Below are 20,932 nucleotides of genomic sequence, written 5' to 3' on the forward strand. Positions count from 1 at the left end.
GTGATCTGTAGCATTTGCGGCTTGGTCACCCGGGGCATCATGCTCTTCGTCAAGCTCTTCATCATGTTGATTTTACCTGTTCCAAGTCCTCCTCGCATGTTTGTTCATCTTGTCAGTTTGGTAAACATTTTAGATTACCATTTTCATCTTCTGAATCTGTTAGTTATGTTCCTTTTCAAGTCATACATGTCGATGTCTGGACCTCACCTGTTCCTAGTTGTTCTGGATTCAAATATTACCTTGTCTTGATTGATGATTTAATGCATTACGTCTGGACATTTCCACTGCGCTGCAAATCAGATGTTTTAGCCTGTATTTTGTCATTTCACACCTATGTCAGTACCTAATTCTAGCTTCCAATCATCTCCTTCCAATCTGACAATGGCAAAGAATTTGACAATAATGCATTACGCGTGTATTTTGCATCCCATGGCATTGCCTTTCGTTTATCATGTCCCTATACCTCTTCCCAAAATGGGACCGTTGAACGCATCATTCGCACTCTGAACGACTGTGTTCGTAGTCTGCTCTTGCACACCGGCATGCCTCCCTTGTTCTGGGTCGAAGCGCTGTCCACGACGACGCATCTCCTCAATCGACGTCCCTACCAAGCAACCGACTCTTAGACACCCTTCCAGCGCCTGCTCGGCGCACCACCTACCTATGAGTCTTGACCACCTTAGGTTCTTCAGCTGTCTATGCTTCCCGAATCAGGCTGCCACCGTGCCCAACAAACTCGTCGCCTATTCCACTGCCTATGTGCTGCTGGGTTATCCCATTGACCACCGCAGCTATCGGTGCCTTGATCTTGACACATGTCGGGCGATCACTTCTAGTCATGTTACATTCAATGAGCAGACCTTTCCCTACCGCTCTCCATTACGCGATGCAAATTCCACTTCTACCGGTACTGTTCCTCATCTAACAACAGACACCATTGTCATTCAGGAACTCCCTCCACCGCGCGTCCCTAATTAGCCGCGCGTTCTAGCTCCTATAGCTACACCATCACCCATCTCTGCTACTGGGGCTATGCCGCACTCACCCGACATTGTGGCATCACCCACAACGGCATCCCCAACCGCGGCGCGTTCCCAATCACCCGTTGACGTCGCCACCACTGCACCTCCGCCTACGCGTGGTCACCCAATGCTCACCCATGCCTAGGCTAGCATCGTCAAACCAAACCCACGCTATGCGCTAGCCACTGCTGCCTCTCCTCCTCCCACCAATAGCGTCGGCATATCTCCATTACCATCCTCAGCGTGCGCCATGCTCTAGGACCCCAACTGGCACAGCGCTATGGAGTAGGAATTTCACGCTCTTCAGGCCAACCGCACATGGCGTTTGGTTGATCGCCCACCCGGTGCCCATGTCATCTCCGGCAAATGGGTCTTTCACCATAAACTCAATCTGGATGGTACCCTCAAATGCTATAAAGCATGATGGGTCACCCATGGCTTCACCCAGCGCGCTGGTATTGACTTCAACGAAACCTTCACGCCAGTGGTTAAGCCAGCCACAATTCGCACTGTGCTCACCATTGTCGTCTCTCGTGGTTGATCCACGCTCGACGTTTCAAACGCATTCCTCCATGACAATCTTTAGGAGCACGTCCTCTGCTAGCAGCCCACAGTTGTTGATGCTATATGCCCAAATGCAGTGTGTCTTCTTGACAAATCTTTATATGGCCTTCGTCAGGCTCCAAGAGCGTGGTTCAACTGGTTTGCTGCCTTCGTCATCTAGCTTGGCTTCACCCCGACACGCTCTGAATCATCGCTCTTCGTCTTGCACCATGGCTCTGAGATCATCTATCTTCTTCTGTATGTCGCCGAGGAACACACAAAAGCCTGACATAGAGCGCCTGGTGTCTGGGCATCCCGCCCAGTCGGTGTCCGAGTACGCCATGATGGTGAGGTCCGGTGAGCCACAAAAGCAGAGGCCCAGTGTCGACGTGCCACGAACGTAGCGCAGTATTCATTTTAGCAGAGCAAGATGAGGCGCCGAGGATCATGCATGTGTAGACAGGCTTGCTGGACAGCAAAGGCGAGGTCAGGCCACGTGACAGTCAGGTACTGCAATGCCCGGCCAGACTCCAGTATGTCTTGGCGTCGTCGATGGCCGGTCCATCGGCAGGGAGCTTGCCTTTCGTGTCGATCGGAGTTGCTACCGGCTTGCAATTTGTCATGCCAGCGCGCTCGAGGATGTCCTCAGCGTAGTGCTACTGGGACAAATAGAAACCGTCGGCGGTGCATTGGACGTCGACGCTGAGGAAGAAGCGTAGGTCGCCAAGATCCTTGACAACAAACTCAGTTTGCAGGCGCCGGATAATCTCTTGTAGTAGCGCCAGACTAGACCCCGTGAGGACTATGTCATCGACGTAGAGAAGAAGATAGACGATCTCGGAGCCACGGTGCAGGATGAAGAGCGATGAATCAGAGCGTGTCGGGGTGAAGCCGAGCTGGATGACGAAGGTAGCAAACTAGTTGAACCACGCTCTTGGAGCCTGATGAAGGCCGTATAAAGATTTGTCAAGAAGACACTGCATTTAAGCATGCAGCATCAACAAAGCCCGTGGGCTGCTGGCAGAGGACGTGCTCCTGAAGATTGCCATGGAGGAATGTGTTTGAAATGTTGAGTTGACACGTGGACCAGCGGCGAGAGGCGGCAATGGTGAGCACGGTGCGAATTGTAGCTGGCTTAACCACTAGCGTGAAGGTTTTGCCGAAGTTAATACCAGCACGTTGGGTGAAGCCACGTACAACCCATTGTGCTTTATAGCGTTTGAGGGTACCATTCGGATTGAGTTTAGTTTATAACTAGCAGTTAGCTTCTGCGTGGTGACCACGGTCACCCACGGTGCGCACCATGGCTGTAACTTTTATATATATATATATATATATATATATATATATATATATATATATATATATATATATATATATATATATATATATCCAATGAGATACAATGGAACAGTTGTTGGCCATATTCTCTCTCTACAGAAGCTGATGATTTTTACAAGACCGGTGACAAATCACTGTTTTATGTACTAGTGTTTGATATATAATGCTGATAATTCAAATCTTGGCCATATTCTCTCTCTACAGAAGCTGATGATTTTTCCCTTCCGATTCTGCCTTCCACTCCTGCCAGAAGGGTGCTTGGGTGCGGGCTGGTATAGTTAGCCACACCTCGTACCATGACTGTCTCTCCATGTACTCTTCATTCCAATGATAAAGGGGCGGTTCATGGTACCCCGCAAAGTGCAAAACTCTCCACAGTAGTGTAGGCGTTCCGAAAACCATCAGAAATTCTCACATCCAGTTGGTGCTGCCATCTGTACCATCAACATGTACAACTTTGTGTGAGATAAGGCCATAATGGATAAGAGTTACATAACCGAGTAAGAAATTTATAAGGGGAGGAACAATGTGATTATGTGAATGGTAATTATCATGATGCATGCTCGTTCCGTACGTCCTCACAAACTTAGGAAAAATTATTTCTAACGGTAGACACGGTGGCATACATACGTTCTCTCATATATAGCGTAACTAGTCGAGCTACATGTTTCGTTGTTAGTGTACCTGCATAAGAGTTTCATTTCAGCCCAAACCCATAATTAAATATGCAGAATGTAAATCTAAATACTTTCATATATATATACCCATACATATACTTCCATATCAAAGCTACCCGATAACAGTTTATACCTACAATTAAATACGCACCACATACACTTACAAGCATGCATACATAGTCGTACCAAAGCTAACTCTCCCCGACCGCACGCTCACATCTTGCGGTCATGCCACTCATCAACTTACCTTGGCGTAGAGACATTTGATCCATACATTATCATTCAAATGAATGGCATTCATACAATAACACGCCGTATGGACGACGAAATTTAAAACCCCCAAGTTAGTACTTAAATAGCCACCTAATAGTCCTTAACTTGGGCATAAGGAAAGTGATCACTGGCACACTTTAGATTTCAAATACCTATTTATATAGCTATCAGTTGCTAGAAAAGGTTTTGGAAAACAAAAACTTTTGTTTTAAATACACATGTGACAATTAACGTTGAATCTTGCTCTGATGTCAGCTGTCGTAGAACCGACCAATTTATAAGAGTACAAGTACAATGGCAGCCCGCAAGCGGTCGCACTGTCATACTTGAACCCATATAAACCCGGTAGTCCGTCGAGTACCACGACGGGTCTCGATAAATGATTTACAACAACCAAGATCGTACATGATTCAACATACATGTCACATATTACATAAAGTTCATAGGTACATTTCCATCATCAGAGTATGAAACAAAGTTATTACAAACCAAGTTTAATGGATAAAAGCGGAAGCAAATTAAGTTTGAAAGTAGCATTTGCCAACATAGTTTGATACAGTGCCAATATACGATCACAGTCCACAAAAGCATGTAGAGGGATTAATAAAGAAGCCTGCCCAAGGCTTACTCCTCATCCACAGCAGGATAGAAGCAACTCTTGCAATAACCATGGTACACAATGCCATCTGCAATAATGGGAAATAAACGCTGAGTACGAGAAGGTACTCAGCTAGACTTACCCATCATAAACTAGAAATAAAATGACTCCAAGGATCATGCAAGGCTGTATAAGTGGATATAGCTTGACAACATTTTGTATAAAAGGCGATTAACTCAGTTATACAATTATAATTCTATTATCAAGTTAATTATGACTATCCATCTCTAAATTAGCAACTATCCTATGCCAAATATGTGGTATATCATTTTAAGAGCATACACTAGTAACCATAGTAGGTATTGTAATTCCATGTTCATTCGAACCATCATATTCCATAATACAATTACTACGATATTGGGACTAGCCAAGTTTCTCACTATCCAGGAGAGACGGCGATTCGAATCGATTTCAACTAGCTAGGAATTTATTCCTAACACAAACCCAGGCAGACCAGATCATTAGTCGTCTTAGGTCACCTTTGGTACAACTCAGGTACATATTTTGCGGGTTCGTACTGTGCCGCACAATCGGGGACACCAAATGCCAGGACGTTCAGGCCTAGCCTACCCTTGGGCTCAGTCTGGCTCCCCACAAGGAGCGCACAACAGAACGGGGCCTAGCCTGAGTTGAGGTACTTGGCTTCATGGTCGGAACGAGTTATCCGGCCAGCTAAGTGATAGGCATGCGTTCAATCTTGTTAGAAGCGCCAACAACGGTACGATCCTTAATCGGCATAGACGGAATCACATGAGTCAACCTACCATAGACTCCGCCCGGCCTTGATTTACTTTTACCCCATGGTTCTTTTCCATGATAGCAAATATAGCCAACCGTGCTTCGGTATCCACCTATATCTCGCAGGTGACTGGAAATCACCCGACTTCTACCGGTCTAAGCATGGCTAAGCTTATATTCGATCCTGGACCTATATAGGGTTAAAGGTAGTATTTCTGGACAAGAGATTTATATGCATCAAGTGGTTCCAGTCAACTCTTAGAACCTAATACATCAATCATAAAGGACTCAAGTAATATTTTGTAAAATACTGGGAGACTTAGAATGCTCTAGGGCTTGCCTTTCAGAAAGGAAGTGGGGCGGTGATCAGGGCACTTCGGAAGCTCTTCTGGGTTCTGCTCCTCTTCTTCAGGAACTGTGGCTTGAGGAATCTCCTGCTGGTCCCCTTTCTCTCCTTCGTTGAACTCCAGCAACGTTATCTCCTCTGCCGATCCTAGATGCATGAGTATGACATAAGATATTGTGAATGCATACGTGCTGACAAGTATAGTATGATGCTACATGAAGAATACATTCTTGTAAGTATTCTTAACAGCATGTTGTTAAAGTAATAACAAGTGTATCACATTTTACTGAGTATGTGCATATCTCTTCTTAATTACTAAATCAAACATTTCAACAATTCATTTACTAAACTACAAAACAGCAGCTACTCATTTTACTCATAACTGAAGTTCTACTTATCCAAATGATGTGATATTGGACTTTCTGGAAAGCTTATAAAATTTTCTATATCTCTTATTTAATCACCAAAAGCTAATTCACACTTTATATTAACCAAAACAGACAATCAATCCAGTGCTGTCCAGAAATTCCAGAGAGCAAGCATTTCGGGATACTAACTTTAAACAGTTATAACTCCTAAACCCTTTGGCCTATTGCTCTGAAATTTTAACACAAGATAAATGAAGAAGTTATCTACAACTTTGTTATTAACCATTTTTATAGCAAACATCATTTTTACTATGCAACATATCAAATCACAGAATCTATCCAAAAACCCTTTTCACCCAAATTATAAAGCAACAATATTTCTACTACATGTAAGCATTCAAATTTTGACAACACCAAGTTTACCAACAGTTCAAGAATACCAAATATACTCAAGAAAACATAATGGTAAAGCCCAAACTATTTATTTAAATGCCTTTATTATTTTATTTAGATACTTAGGTTAAATAATAAACATATACTAAATGTATATCATAAATTCTCAGAAATTTATAGTGGCTTACTAGTGCTACCAATAGATTACTGTAAAAGTTTCATGCCATTTTACCAAGTAAAACATCCTATGCAAAAATGACAAGACAGAAAGGCTTAAAATAGCATAAATAGAAAAGAATAGTGAAAAGTGTCAAGCAAAAGATTTTATATTTTTCTTAGCATCCATATGGTACTAGGACAACCTCCAACAAATTTCATGAATATTGGATTCATAAATAATTTATAAACATTCATACAAGGATCACCTAATTATAAAGGGAAAATCTATAACTAAAAATCTATTCATGCACTAACCCTCACATTTTTACCAGAGCTTATACTTGTCAAGAACAGCTCACCACATAAATTTCATAATTTTTGGAGCACAGGAACTCTAGATATAAATTAAACAAGTTTACATACATTTAACAACACATTTCAAGTTTCATTTTAAATCTTCCAGAAACTCTACTACAAAAGCTAATATTTTATTTTTCATAAATACTACACTTCCTAAGGAACACTACAGAATTTGGTTCACAAATTTTGGATGTCTATAGCTCAACTTATAAATTTTCAAAGTTGCATACAAAAACCGGAATAAATGGACTAGCTTTCTTCACTTCTGTCGCTGACAGGCGGGACCCGCAAGTCAGACGGACCCCCAGGTCAGTGAAACAAAGCAGGGCAGCGGCGCTGAAACGATGCTGTTCGGCCACAGTTCATCACCGGTGAACTTTCCGGCGAAGGCAAGTGGACCAACGTGATCTACAGGGCAAGGCGAGCCTAGTGACCTAAGTGGTGGCGGTGCAAGTGTGGCGGAGCGGGCTCGTCGCCGGCCATGGCGGCACGGCGGCGCTGCTCTGCGGTGTGCCGGCCGTCACCGGCTACGACGAAGCCAGGCGAGGCGCGCAATAGCATCACGGTGACCTAGTGATGCTATTTCAACTACACAAGCCAAACGAAAAGCTCCAACGAAGCATGGCCACGGCGCGGTGGCGCGAAGGTCAGAATGTGGCGGCGTGGGTCATCGTGTTCCATGCCGACGAGACCACCAACGGAGGTAACGTCTTAACACAAGCTAATACCTATCCTAACCAAGCTCTAACGCCAACAATCGGAAGAAAGGCGCATGCGAGCCGAGAGGTGGCAAGCTTGCCGTGGAGGCGGCCATGGCAACCGAGGTTCCGGCGAGAGGGGAAAAAGGCAATACGCCCTCACCGAAGCGCAATTGACACAACCAACATGTCGAGGCGGTGGAGGTGGATGTGACGCAGCTACGGGCGAGATGGAGACGGTGGTGGTGCGGTGCAGCGCACGCGAGGCGATGGTGGAGGCGAGGCGATGCACGACGGCTGCTGTGGTGCTTCGGCCGGCAAAGGAGGAGGCAGTGCAAGGCGAAATGGGAGTGCATGCATCACGGGCGAGCGATGGGGCTGATAAGGCGCGCTCGGGCCCAACACAACGCGCGGCCATCCTCGCGTCCACGCGACGCGCATGCTCTGCGACGGTCTGCCACCGAAGCCGTTCGATTCAGTTCGTTCAGTGCCCGCGATGCAGTCTGATAGCGTGATTTCACGGCAATCAAACAACAAATCCGCAACTCCATCGTGCAAACAACCTAAATGATAATTGTAGACCTATGTATCAGCTCCAATTCTTGTTTAGAACTCAAGCCCTGAATCTCAACCAATCTCAAGTTATGTCATCCCAAAGTCGGGCTGTCAGCACTGTTAGTTGAAAAATGACTTAGCGAATTTTGCTAAGTGTTGAAAATAGGGAATTGATGATTCTTGTGAGCCTAATTCAAGCATGCTAGGAGCTAAACCAGTCAATGACCCAAAAAATAAAAGTTGTTCCTCTTGCCAAATACTACAACTTTGCTTTAGTGACCACCTCCATGCAAGGTCTTAGCACATAGTTCAAACTTGGTTAAACATGCTACATTCAAATGATGGTATACACTCAACTATGGCTTAGTGACCAAATTACCCCTAACCATGAATACCAAAGTTGTTCATCATGATCTTCTAAACATGTTTAAGCTATTTGTAAGGTCACACACTCATTTTATGCATTGGTCACACGTAGGGCTATCCAGGTCAACACATATAACATCACTTAAGTACTTGATCATGAAAGGTGACTTTCATGAACAATGTTCCATTTGTTAACCTAAGTGTAGCTAATATGTTCTAGTGACTCACATAAACCGGTTACATGTATTCACTCATGATCATATGCATATATACAAAGAAACATAAAATAACAAGCAATGTTACATGTTTCAATCAAATATTTCACTTGTAAAAGCTTAAATATGAATGCTTGATGCTCATGCTCATGCAATGCAAGTCAATTTATGCAAGGCTAACACCTAGGGTGTTACAAATAATTCATAACATATAAATGATATAGTTTTACATATATTACTTGTTAAAATTGAAACAAAAATTGACTTGGCAGTTGCCACAAACATCAATATAATACACTTATTATACTAATGACTAGAGGAAGTGCCCACAATAGATGTATATAATATACTAGAGAGTTAGTTATATAGAAAGATATATAGAGAATTAGAGATATAAGAATATACCAACGTCTGTTTCAAAATACATGGTCATTTTGACTATATATTGTTTAACGCATACGTGAATATTATTTGTGTAAATATATCTACCGTGTTTATAGTACTTTTTTTTTATAACAGATCCAATAATACATTTCTCATTTTTACTCAACTAAATATTTAAGCAAATATTGCTAGTCAAACTAAAGGGTGAACATGAAAAATCAAGGTTGCCAAGTATTTTGAAATAGAGGTTGGTAGCGATAGAAAAATAAATACAATAGATAGATACAGATATTGTAGATAGATAGAGATACACATAAATATAAACAGATAGTACCAACAAGAATGACAAATATCAATTTTCTGTCGTCAAGTAGGTACTCCTTCCATCCCAAAATAAATGATATTTTTTACTTTTAGATATCTTATTTGACTGTCCTTCTTATTTAAATTTTTTGTGTAAATTATAAAATAAATAAATTATTATTAAAGTATCTTCAATGATAAAATGGGTCATAACAAAATAGATGATATTTATAAAAAAATTAAATAAGACGAACTGTCAAAAAAAGATATTTAAAAGTAAAAAAAAACATCACTAATTTTGGGATGAAGGAGTAGGTGTCCAGGTATAAATAGTCCGTCCCTGCTAGTTGCAAGCTAGGCACGCACACCCAAACGACCAGCCTGGCACTAGGTCTTGTTTAGTTTCCCCAAACTTTCAACTTTGGCACTATGCAAAAAAAAGATTCCTCATCACATCAAACTTGCGGTACATGTATGGAGTACTAAATGTAGATGAAATAAAAAACTAATTGTACAGTTTGGTTGAACTTTGCGAGACGAATCTTTTGAGCCTAATTAGTCAATGTTTGGACAATAATTCACAAATACAAACGATTCACAAATACTAACGAAATTGCTACAGTGTTTGACGCCACATCAAACACTATGCAAATACCGAATCTGGCCGGAACTAAACGCGCCCCAGCTGTTTGCACTCTTTGCACTCCTACCTACGAGAAGGGAAAAAAAAGGTGTTTGCACTCGACTTGAAAGAGAGAGATGAACGCGAAGACGGTGGTGATCCTCGTGGCCTGTTTGTTGCTCTGCGCGAGCAGCTCTGCCGCTGCCGGCGACTGCCCGCCGTCGAGCATCGAGGTGGCCCAGTCCGTCACGAAGGTGGCGGTGAACGGGCAGCCCAAGTACGCGGTGCGCCTGCGCAACACGTGCCGCTGCGCCCAGTCCAACGTGAAGGTGGCCTGCGCCGGCTTCGGCACCACCTTGCCGGTAGACCCGGGGCAGCTCCGGCCCGTCGGCGGCGGGATGTGCCTCCTCAACGGCGGCCGCCCCATGAAGCAGGGCCAGTTCGTCGCCTTCTTCTACGCCTGGAGCAAGCAGTTCGCGTTCCGGCGCGTCTCGTCCACGGTGGCGTGCTAGGGATCCATCGGATGTGTTGTGGTTAATTTGTAGCGCGTTTTGTGGGAGCTATAGCTTGTTTGTTACGGAGTATTAAATAATTATTAATGTTGGATTGTTTTGTGGGCGTTTGGTGAGGTGGGCATGCAGATGCAGTGCCAACGGGCAGAGGCACGGAACGTTCTCGCACACTGCACCCGTACTGCTCGTAGGGGCACGGCAGGTGGAGGTCGCCAAGATGTCGAGGACGACTGGGCATGGCATGTCCGGCAGGCGTTGATCGGGAGCTTCATGCGGTAGCCCCTGCACGCCAAGTGCCTGACCGACGAGCGACGACCGTGCACCAGAAGCCTCAACCAGTAGGTAAGTTATAAACGAGAAATGATTTTTTTTTTTTGAGAATTGGAGGGAAGAAGAGGGTCTTGCCTGGATCCTAATAGTTAGTTACTACTAAAAATTAGTACTGGTCCTGTTCCATCCTCAGCTAATAAACTACCTAATGTCTTACCTAGCTAGTTAACAATTAGCTATTAGTTGGGAGTTAATCCAGCTAATAGTTAGCTAGGTGGATCGTCCAAACAGGGCTCAAGAGTAGGATATTGCGTATAATGTCGCTGGCCTGGTAAATAGGGTACTTGAAAAGCATGGGAAGGGACGGTGCGAGGGGGTGAACGACAGCCTTATCTCGTATCTGACCGCCTGAGTTTATTTGGAGCAGGCCATAACTCAAGGGATGGTGGGGAACGGAAATTAGAGCACAAGACTAGACTGCGCGTGGAAACAACTTGGGCGGGAGAGAACTTCGCCGACTTACTCACCGTCTTCACCATCATATTCATTACCAAGTCTGTCATACAGCTGAAACAGGTGAGCCCCATTCAGGCTTCATCATCTGTATCAAGCATCTTCACATTTGTGTCTCAGAAAAGTGTTCCATTTCAGCCGTATGTCCCCTCCTTGAGTTTTGTGGATTTTTTAACGGATTGATTAACTTGTGTAGGCCAATTGACGACTCTGGAAGGCCTACCCCAGATTATAGCCCAACCTCTCCAAATTTCAGGTAAACTGACACGGCATCAGGAATACATCACATGCCTGTCATCATAAAAGGCATCATTAATCACATATTTTTCATTTAACATTGTGCACAGCCCTAGCAGAAGTGACTCCCCCACTGCGGCTGACTACTCCCCATCCTCCACTGGCCAAGCCATTGACAAGGACGGCGAGATTAGCCAGTGAAACGATGTGAAAAGATTGGTGATGGCCGCAGAGGAAGAAATGAATCCATTGCAAATATTCCATTTCTTTCTGTTTTTTGTACAGCTGAGCGCATGATTTAGATGAATGGCCGAAATCTGCATGAAGTGCTGGTTCTGAACTCTGGTAACAAATGTAAATGATCAAACGGTGTCTTGCAGGAATTCCAAATTTTAATGGCTAAACTGTGTCTGTAAGTGATTTGAAGCAAATATGGCCTTGTGGAAGGCATTATCCAGAAATGCGTCTGAAAATGCATTGGGAAATATCTGTTACATATCATTGCCTTTTTCTGCTTTCATTGTATATTTATTTAGGTACCATAATGAGAAAAATAAAATCACCACACAACGACACAATTTCCTGACGATAATATAATATAAATATATTAAATATATTTATACTTTCCCCCAATCCATAAATTCGCATGAGTCTGTGCAAATTGAAAGGGACTGAACTGCAGTTCTGAAACAAACAGGATTTCTGCAGGGCCGGTCCATTTCTCTCTGTAACATGTTCTCCAATGCAACTGGCTTAAAGATCAACTTCTCTAAAAGTTCAGTGGTTCCTCTTCACATGGATGGGACTGAACTGCAACAATGCATTTGAATTCTTGGATGCACTCAAGAATCCTTTCCTCAGAAGTACCTGGGCCTGCCTCTTTCTGCAACTAAATTACCTGCATCGGCCTTCAATACCTATGTTGAAAGAACCGATGGCTTCCTATCCTCTTGGCAAGCATTTCTGCTGAACACCATGGGTAGAGTTGTCTTGATCAACTCGGTCCTGGACAGCCAACTGGTGTACATTATGTCTGCTCTGCAGATCCCTCCAACAACCATTCAACTTATAGACAGGAGTCCTATGGGCTGGTGGACTGCAAGCCTCTGCCTTTGGAAAACGTATGCACAACCAAAGACCTTGGAGGGCTGGGCATAAGAGCCTTTGGAACTCACAACGTGTGCTTGCTCCTGAAGCTCATTCATCGTCTATACTGCTCCAATGCTTCAGCTTGGTTACAGTGGCCTGGGTTCGACAGCGTGCTAATATGGTCACTCTCAGAGGGGATCTCCATGGAACCCATTGGGTTCGACTGCGTTCCCTACTGCCCCTATACCAGTCCCTCACAACGGTGTCCATTGGTGATGGAATGGCTACTTCATTTTGGTCGGATGTTACATGGACGAATCACTGTATGACAGATTTCCGGCAATATTCAGTCATCGCGTGAAGAAAGATGACACTGTCCAGCAGGCTATTACTTCCAACCTTTCGGCTGCTTTTGTTCCTAGACAGTCAGCACAGGCTGCTTCACAGCTTCAGGAGATCAGAAACATCATCCAAGATACTGCCCTCTCCTCTGAGCCGGACCAGAGACTGTCTCCGTTTGACTATGGACAAGGGAAACTTGATTATTCGGCAATATACAAACTGCTTAAAGCCAAAGGAAGATCTGCTGACCCCTCATCAGAGTTTATTTGAAAAAACAGAACACCTCCAAGAGTCCAGCTGTTCATGTGGATCCTTTCAAAGGATAGGATCCAATGCAGAGCTAATCTTTATAAGAAGAAAGTGGTTGATAGCAGCTCTTGTGAAGTGTGTGGAGCCCTGAATGAAACTTCAGATCATATCATCTTGCAATGCCCTTTTGCTATCGACTTTTGGTCCAAGATTGCCTGCAGGTAGCTGGTCTGTCAACAAGTGCAGTTCTCAACTTCCCCAAGGTCCAAAATGTTCCATCCACACAGTACAACATGTTTCTGGCCTTATGCTTCTGGCAACTATGGAAACGCAGGAACGCCTGTGTGTTTCGAAATGAGCAACTTTCTATGAGACAAATGCTGGTTTCATGAAGTTCAGAAGCAACCCTTTGGTGAGAAAGACTGCCAAGAAAACAGCGTGCCGTGGCCGACGCCTGGTCCCGGTTCTTTGGTGAATTCATTCAGGATACAATGTGATGTAAACCACTTTCCAAGTTTTGTAAATTCAATGTTACTCAATCTTGTAATCCCTGAACTAATGCCAACGGTTCATTCGAAATAAATAAATCAGGTGGGGAACTTCCCCCACGTTGATAGTTTTTTTTTTAAAAAAAAACGCCGTGCCGCCTCAGATTAAGCGGAGCCAGCATCCCTACGCGGCTTCACAGCCCTGCCGTCCGCACTCCGCAGTCCCCGTGCCCGTGGAGCTGCGTGCTGCTCCGCCTTCTGCCTCCTGAAGATGTCGCCTCACGCCTGTAGCCGCGATGGCTGGGCGCCGTTACTTGTCATTTTTTTTTGAAAAGGGTTACTTGTCAATTTGACATGAAGATGATGACTAACCGTAGTATGGTATTTACATGAGAATGCGTCTGCTTTTTTTTCTGCACTTGCCAAATTTTTTTTTAGAGTTCAGGGGTGGCCCCCGGCCTTTATATTGCAAAGACCAAACCGTTAAGTTCCTTATAACATTCAGAGTTCAGGCAAACAAACCGCACAGTATAGCAGGAGAAACTACTGACATAAAAAACTATTACATCCCCCAGGCTTCCCCAAGACTTGCAAAGCTAATCCAATTCCTTTCACGAGCCATCCTCTCCAGGTCAACTCCATTTGTCAACAGAGCTTCCAGTCGGTCCCAGCTTGATACAAGGCACGGTATTGATCTTCCAGTCGGTCCCAGCTTGATACAAGACACGGTCCCATTTATCATTCACCTGACTAAGCCAGGTAGTCGGTGAGGTCTTGTAGCCAAGCTTTTCAGTTTGTCCAGGCGATCCAGAAATTCTAGGACTTTCTCCTTCGAACACAAAGAGCTCCAATTATGCAGCATTGCTGTTACCTTCAGTATCAGCACTCGCACATCAACCCAGAGTGTTCCCTAAAAACACAAGCTGTTTCTTAGTTTCCAAACCCCCCACAGGACAGCAGCACAAAAAATATTTTCCACTATAAATTTCCTATTACTAATCCACATAGTCCCAACAGAAACAAAGTCTGTACCAACTTGTCTATTTAAGATCTCAGAAAGAATGGACCAAAGCTGTCTAGGTACTACACAGTAAAAAAAAAGTGATTAACAGTTTCAGCCTCTGAGTAAAACAAACAAGTAGGATCCTTGATTTTTTTTCTGGTACTCAAATTATCTCTAGTCAGAACCTTGTTTTTAGACAATAACCATAGGAAGAAATGGACTCTAGGTGGGACCTTCAGTGCCCAAACAACAAGAACATATACAAGAGAAATACCCCTAAAATTAATGACTTTGTATAAGGACTGTGAAGAGTAAACACCCTGAGAATTAAACTGCCAAATTAGTGAATCTTCCTCATTAGTAAAGCTAATAGTAGAAGCCAATTGGACCACTTCTGACCAAAGATTGTATAATCTACCATCAACGCATCTTCTAAAAGTGCATTTCAAATCACAACCATCCCAAAGGGATGCAACAGTAGCATCCTTCTCATCGATTTACACGTAGATCTCCTAATATTGAATAGCTAGACTAGAAGCACCTAACCAATTATCTTCCCAAAACTTGCACTTCTTGCCATTTCCTATATCCCATTTTTGCTACAGAATCAGCTCTCATCATACCTTTAAAGAACTCAGAGGCTCCACAGGAGGAGCTATAAAAGATGTTAGGTCTATCAGTTTTGTACTTGAAGTCTAAAAATTGTCTCCACATCTTATCACCATCTAGATTATACCTTTTGATCCAAGAAGCTAAGAGACACAAATTTAAATCTCTCAAGTTAGGAACACCTAGGCCTTCATACTCTTTCATCATACTAACACTCTCCCAGTTGGCCAAATGAATTTTACGAGATGTGGGGCTATCATCCCATAAGCAATTGCCGAGATGAGAGTGTAGAATTCTAATGGCCCACTTAGGAAATTTAATAAACGAGAGTAAGTATACTGGAATACTAGCTAAACAAGACTTAATTAGAACTAGTTTCCCTGCATAGGACAACAACCTACCTCTCCAACCACCCAATTTTTTTCAACATTTTATATACTAGAGGCTGAATGTCCTCCCTACTAAGCTTCTCATAATGCAAAGGAACCCCTAAATATTTGATAGGTAAGGTACCAACCGGACAGGAGAACAAATGGGCAAGACTGTGAACTTCTTCAGGTTCAACATTCATCGGAATTAACTCACTTTTATGAAAGTTGATCCTCATACCAGACAACTATTCAAACCAAATGAGGATACTTTTTAGGTTCCTAGTGTATTCCTCCTCAATTCTAGAAAAAAGAATGGTGTCATCTGCATGCTGCAGAGACACAATACCACCTACCCTAAAGTTTTCTGCTATCCCTTTAATAATACCTTTCTCATCCCCCTTCTGGAGCATTTTTGTAAGAACATCACCTACTAGATTAAAAAGCAAGGGAGAGATAGGGTCACCCTGCCTTAACCCCTTCCCAGGTTTGAAAAAACTACTTTCTTCGCCATTAAGATTGACTCCCACAGAGCCTCCAATGACTAAATGTCTAATCCAATCAATCCAAGTGTTACTGAAACCTCTAGTCCTAAGGATTTCAAACAAAAAATCCCAATTAACTATGTCGTATGCTTTCTCATAGTCTAATTTCAGGATTAAACCAGGTTCACCTGATTTGCTAAGATATGTACTAATTCATGAGCAATCACAATACTCTCTAAAATATATCTACCTTGAATGAAGGCACTTTGTTGAGGAGAAATTAATCTATTCATAATCTTTCCTAATCTAAGAGTTAATACTTTGGAAAACACCTTAAAGCTGCAATTAATGAGACTGATAGGTCTATAATTTTTTATGGATCTAGCTTCATCTACCTTAGGGATGAGGGAAATCATAGCAAAATTAAGTCTTTTTAAATCAAGATTCCCTCTATGAAAATCATTGAACATATCCACTAAATCAGTCTTAATCAAATCCTAAAATTTATGATAAAACATAAATGAGAGCACATCCGGCCCAGGTGCACCATCAGCATAGCAACTCCAAACAGCTTCCTTAATTTCTCCTTCAGAGAAAGGAGCAATTAGCAACTCATTCTCACTACTACTCACTAAATCCTCATGTCTCCAAAAGTCCAGACCTAAAGAGACAGGGGGTTTGTCTTCTCTTCTAAACAAATGTTTGTAGAAATCTAAAGCAATTTCCATCATCCCCTTCTAGTCCTCTACTAGACCATTAGGGCCTTCTAGAACCTCCACCCTCTTCTTTCTACTTCTCTGATTAGCTACATCATGAAAATATGTTGTGTTCCTATCTCCTTCTAGGATATTTATGTCTCTAGATCGCTGCCTCGCCTTAATCTCCTCTAAGGCCTAAATCTTCTCTAACTCCTTAGAAACAAAGTCCATTCTATCCCTCTCCACCTCAGATAAAATTCTAGAATCTAACTCAGCTTCTAAGTCATTGTATTCCAAAGCAAGCTCATTTTTATATTATTCATCCTAGCCACTTCATTCATAGCCCAACCCCTAACAAACCTTCGAAGAGTCCTAAATTTAAAATGTCATTTATCTAAACTATTAGTCAGGTTACAAGGAGTGCTCCAGGCTTTCTTAACAATATCAGAAAAACCATCCCGGTAGAGCCACCACTTTTTAAATCTAAAAAGTTTCTTACCAAAAATACATTAGAACCAGATTCCAAGACCAGAGGGTTATTATCATTGGGAACTCTATCTAGACATTTAACAATTGCTAAAGGAAAGCCACTATCCCACTCAGTAGACACAAAAATCCTATCTATTTTGGCCATAAACAAATTATCTTGGTTATTTGTCCAAGTGTATTTTCTATTAGATGCACTGAGTTCCAACAGAGCCCACTTATGCACCCAATCATTAAAAGCATCAGCCCATCTATAATTAGTCCTCCTCAAGTGGTCAATAGAAGAAATACACCTCTCCTACAAGATCATCCATAAGATCTCATCATAGGGAGTCCATCAAAGGGTGTAATGACTCGATGTCAAAAACTTACTTCATTTATTGCTCATCACTCTTTTGTCTCTTGCTATGAGCCTACCAAGGTAGAAGAAGCTCTTAAAGATCCGGATTGGATAAATGCCATGCATGAAGAGTTGAACAACTTCACTCGCAACGAAGTTTGGACTCTTGAAGAGCGACCAAAAGGTGCAAGAGTCATTGGAACAAAGTGGGTGTTCCGCAACAAGCAAGATGATCAAGGTGTTGTTGTGAGGAACAAGGCAAGACTAGTTGCAAAGGGGTTCTCCCAAGTTGAAGGTTTGGATTTTGGAGAGACCTTTGCACTGGTTACAAGATTAGAAGCCATCCGTATCCTACTTGCATATGCATCACATCATGAAATGAAACTATATCAAATGGATGTGAAAAGTGCATTTTTAAATGGCTTTATTAATGAACTAGTCTATGTTGATCAACCTCTCGAGTTTGAAGACCCTAGATATCCTAATCATGTTTATAGGTTGTCCAAGGCACTATATGGGCTTAAACAAGCCCCAAGAGCTTGGTATGAGCGCCTTCGGGATTTCCTCATTGAGAAGGGCTTCACCATTGGGAAGGTTGACACCACACTATTCACCAAGAAGCTTGATGGGCATATTTTCATTTGTCAAGTATATGTTGATGATATCATCTTTGGATCATCAAATGAAGACTCATGCAAAGAATTTGGTGAATTGATGTCGAAGGAGTTCGAGATGTCCATGATTGGTGAGCTTACATTCTTTCTTGGTTTTCAAGTCAAGCAAATGAAAGAAGGCATCTTCATCTCTCAAGAGAAATACACAAAAGATCTTCTCAAGAGATTCAAGATGGATGAATATAAGCCAATCAAGACACCAATGCCTACCAATGGACATCTCGACCTAGATGAGGGAGGTAACCCGGTTGATCAAACTCTCTACCGTTCCATGATTGGTAGCTTGTTATATTTAACCGCATCTAGGCCCGACATCATGTTTAGTGTGTGTATGTGTGCTAGATTTCAAGCTAATCCTAAGGAAACACATTTAATTGCCCTAAAAAGAATCTTTAGGTATCTTAAGCATACACCAAGCATTGGCCTTTGGTATCCCAAAGGAGCTATATTTGAATTAGTTGGCTTTTCCGATTTGGATTATGCCGGTTGCAAAGTTGATAGAAAGAGCACATCTGGAGGGTGCCATTTGCTTGGTAGATCACTTGTGTCTTGGTCCTCCAAGAAACAAAATAGTGTGGCTTTGTCCACCGCCGAAGCGGAATACATTGCCACGGGTGCTTGTTGTGCATAAATATTATACATGAAACAAACTTTGCTAGACTATGGTGTAGTTCTAGAAAAAGGTACATCTTTTGTGCGACAATGAAAGTGCAGTAAAACTTGCAAATAATCCAGTTCAACACTCTCGCACCAAGCACATAGATATCCGCCATCACTTTCTAAGAGATCATGTTGCTAAAAATGATATATCACTAGAAGGTGTAAGAACCGAAGATCAATTAGCGGATATCTTCACTAAACCACTAGATGAGACTACATTTTGTAGATTGCGAAATGAGTTCAATGTGCTTGATTTTAGTAACTTCACTAAAAAATGAGCTTGTGTTGTCTCTTGCATTCATTGTAATATACAATATGTTTAATTTTTGGTAATGCATATAGGGCTTGTCTAACATGGTTAAGATAACCACCGTAAAGTGTGTGAAGAAGCTTAACCTTGGATCAAACTTGACAAGCAACTAGATTTACTTACAAGTATTGCATATGCATGAATGTTGTTTTATCGTTTTGTTCCACTTGCTCTCTTATTGCCTATTTTCTTAAAAAGAATTATAGCCTAAGGCAAAATATTTTGAAAAATATGAGGGTTTGAGAGAGGTCACTCACATCAGTCCCAATTGGTGTTTATTTGGATCTTAATTGAGTTGGAACTTGATTGGGAACAGGCAGCGTGGAGGAACATTGAAGATTTGCTGGAAAAAAGTGACCGGATGCTGCACCGGACTCTGTAGTCCAGCGTCCGGTCAGTTCACAGGAGGTGAACAGAAGCTGAAGGAGTGACTGGACTCTGCGTTTGAGCGTCCGGTCAAGAAGGGTTCTAGTGTCCGATCGATCTACATGGCTTTCAAGGCAACTGACCGGACCCTGCCTACGTCCGATCATGGACCACCAGACGCATCCGGTCGCGATTCCAGAGGTATTGGACCTCTCTGGAATCGACCGGACGCTGGGTGGTAGCGTCCGATCGCTACCACCGGAGCGTCCGGTCAGTAGATCTCGTGCGGCTTTAGGACTCTTTATCCGTTTCCTTTCTTGTCGTGTCGGGGGGGACCTATTTAATCGCGCGAGCCATACCTATGCTGACCTATTCCGCCACCGCCAAGTCCTGAGCCCTAGCCGCCGTTCAGCACCACCACCGTAGCTCGCCGCGGCAACGCCGCCGTGCCTCCACTACCGCCGTGTCCGCACATCTCTTCCCCGCGCCAGCTCACCGCACCAGCGCTAGCCCTCACACATGCCGTAGCCCGCCAGTGCTCACGCCGCCGACTATTCCTGCACCGCCAGCGCCCTGTCCAGAGCTGCCGCTGTGCTCGCTGCTCTCCGGTAAGGCCATGCCCTAGCATCCTCTTCGCTTGATCTAGATCGTTTTCAATGCATTGACCTAAATTGCAACCAGGGCCATCGATTCATCGCGAACCCTAACCCTAGCAGTCCCGGTGATCCCCCGCGTGACGCTTCTCTTCTTTTTCTTCGGATCGTCGGTTCGTCAGGTAGCAAGCCAGTCGCTTCATTTTCGTACCTACATTGCTTGCTCTCATAGGGTTTTGCATCTATTAGATATATCATATTTACTTGTATATCCTTCTATTCCATCGTGCAGCGAGTCGGTGCCGTTGAGGTGTCTGTGACAGGTGACAGTCAACTCGGAGCCAAGCCCGCGAGTACAGATCGAGGCCAAGCCTCGAAAGTGTCAGTGGACAGTTGATCTTGTCAGCGGCAGTTTTTCTCTTGTCAGATCAGATGGCTCGCACCAAGAACGTTGGTGGTGGTCCAGGAGATGATGATCGGAGGCCCCCGCCTCACTTACCCATAGGAACCAAAGGCAAGGCGATAAAGCAGGTTATATCAAAGAAGCGCAAGTATCCTGATGTAGAGACAACGAGAGCAGCAGCAGTCGCTGAGGCCGCAGAGCGTGCTGAGAGAGGAG

The 20,932-nt window shown here is 43.3% G+C and overlaps 1 protein-coding gene across 1 annotated transcript; it reads left to right on the forward strand.

Annotated features, from left to right (window-relative positions):
- The first annotated feature begins 10,158 nt into the window (after nt 1–10,158).
- Nucleotides 10,159–10,533, forward strand: LOC136488587 (TPD1 protein homolog 1-like). The gene has a single exon (XM_066485471.1). It carries the CDS (start codon nt 10,159–10,161, stop codon nt 10,531–10,533), a length of 375 nt encoding a protein of 124 aa, XP_066341568.1.
- The last annotated feature ends 10,399 nt before the right edge of the window (nt 10,534–20,932 follow it).

This window comes from Miscanthus floridulus, chromosome 10, assembly GCF_019320115.1.
Source record: "Miscanthus floridulus cultivar M001 chromosome 10, ASM1932011v1, whole genome shotgun sequence".
Lineage (NCBI taxonomy): Eukaryota > Viridiplantae > Streptophyta > Magnoliopsida > Poales > Poaceae > Miscanthus > Miscanthus floridulus.

What these genes read in the sequence shown, in the direction of transcription:
- LOC136488587 (XM_066485471.1), top strand. Translation starts at nt 10,159, where the DNA reads ATGAACGCGAAGACGGTGGTGATCCTCGTGGCCTGTTTGTTGCTCTGC.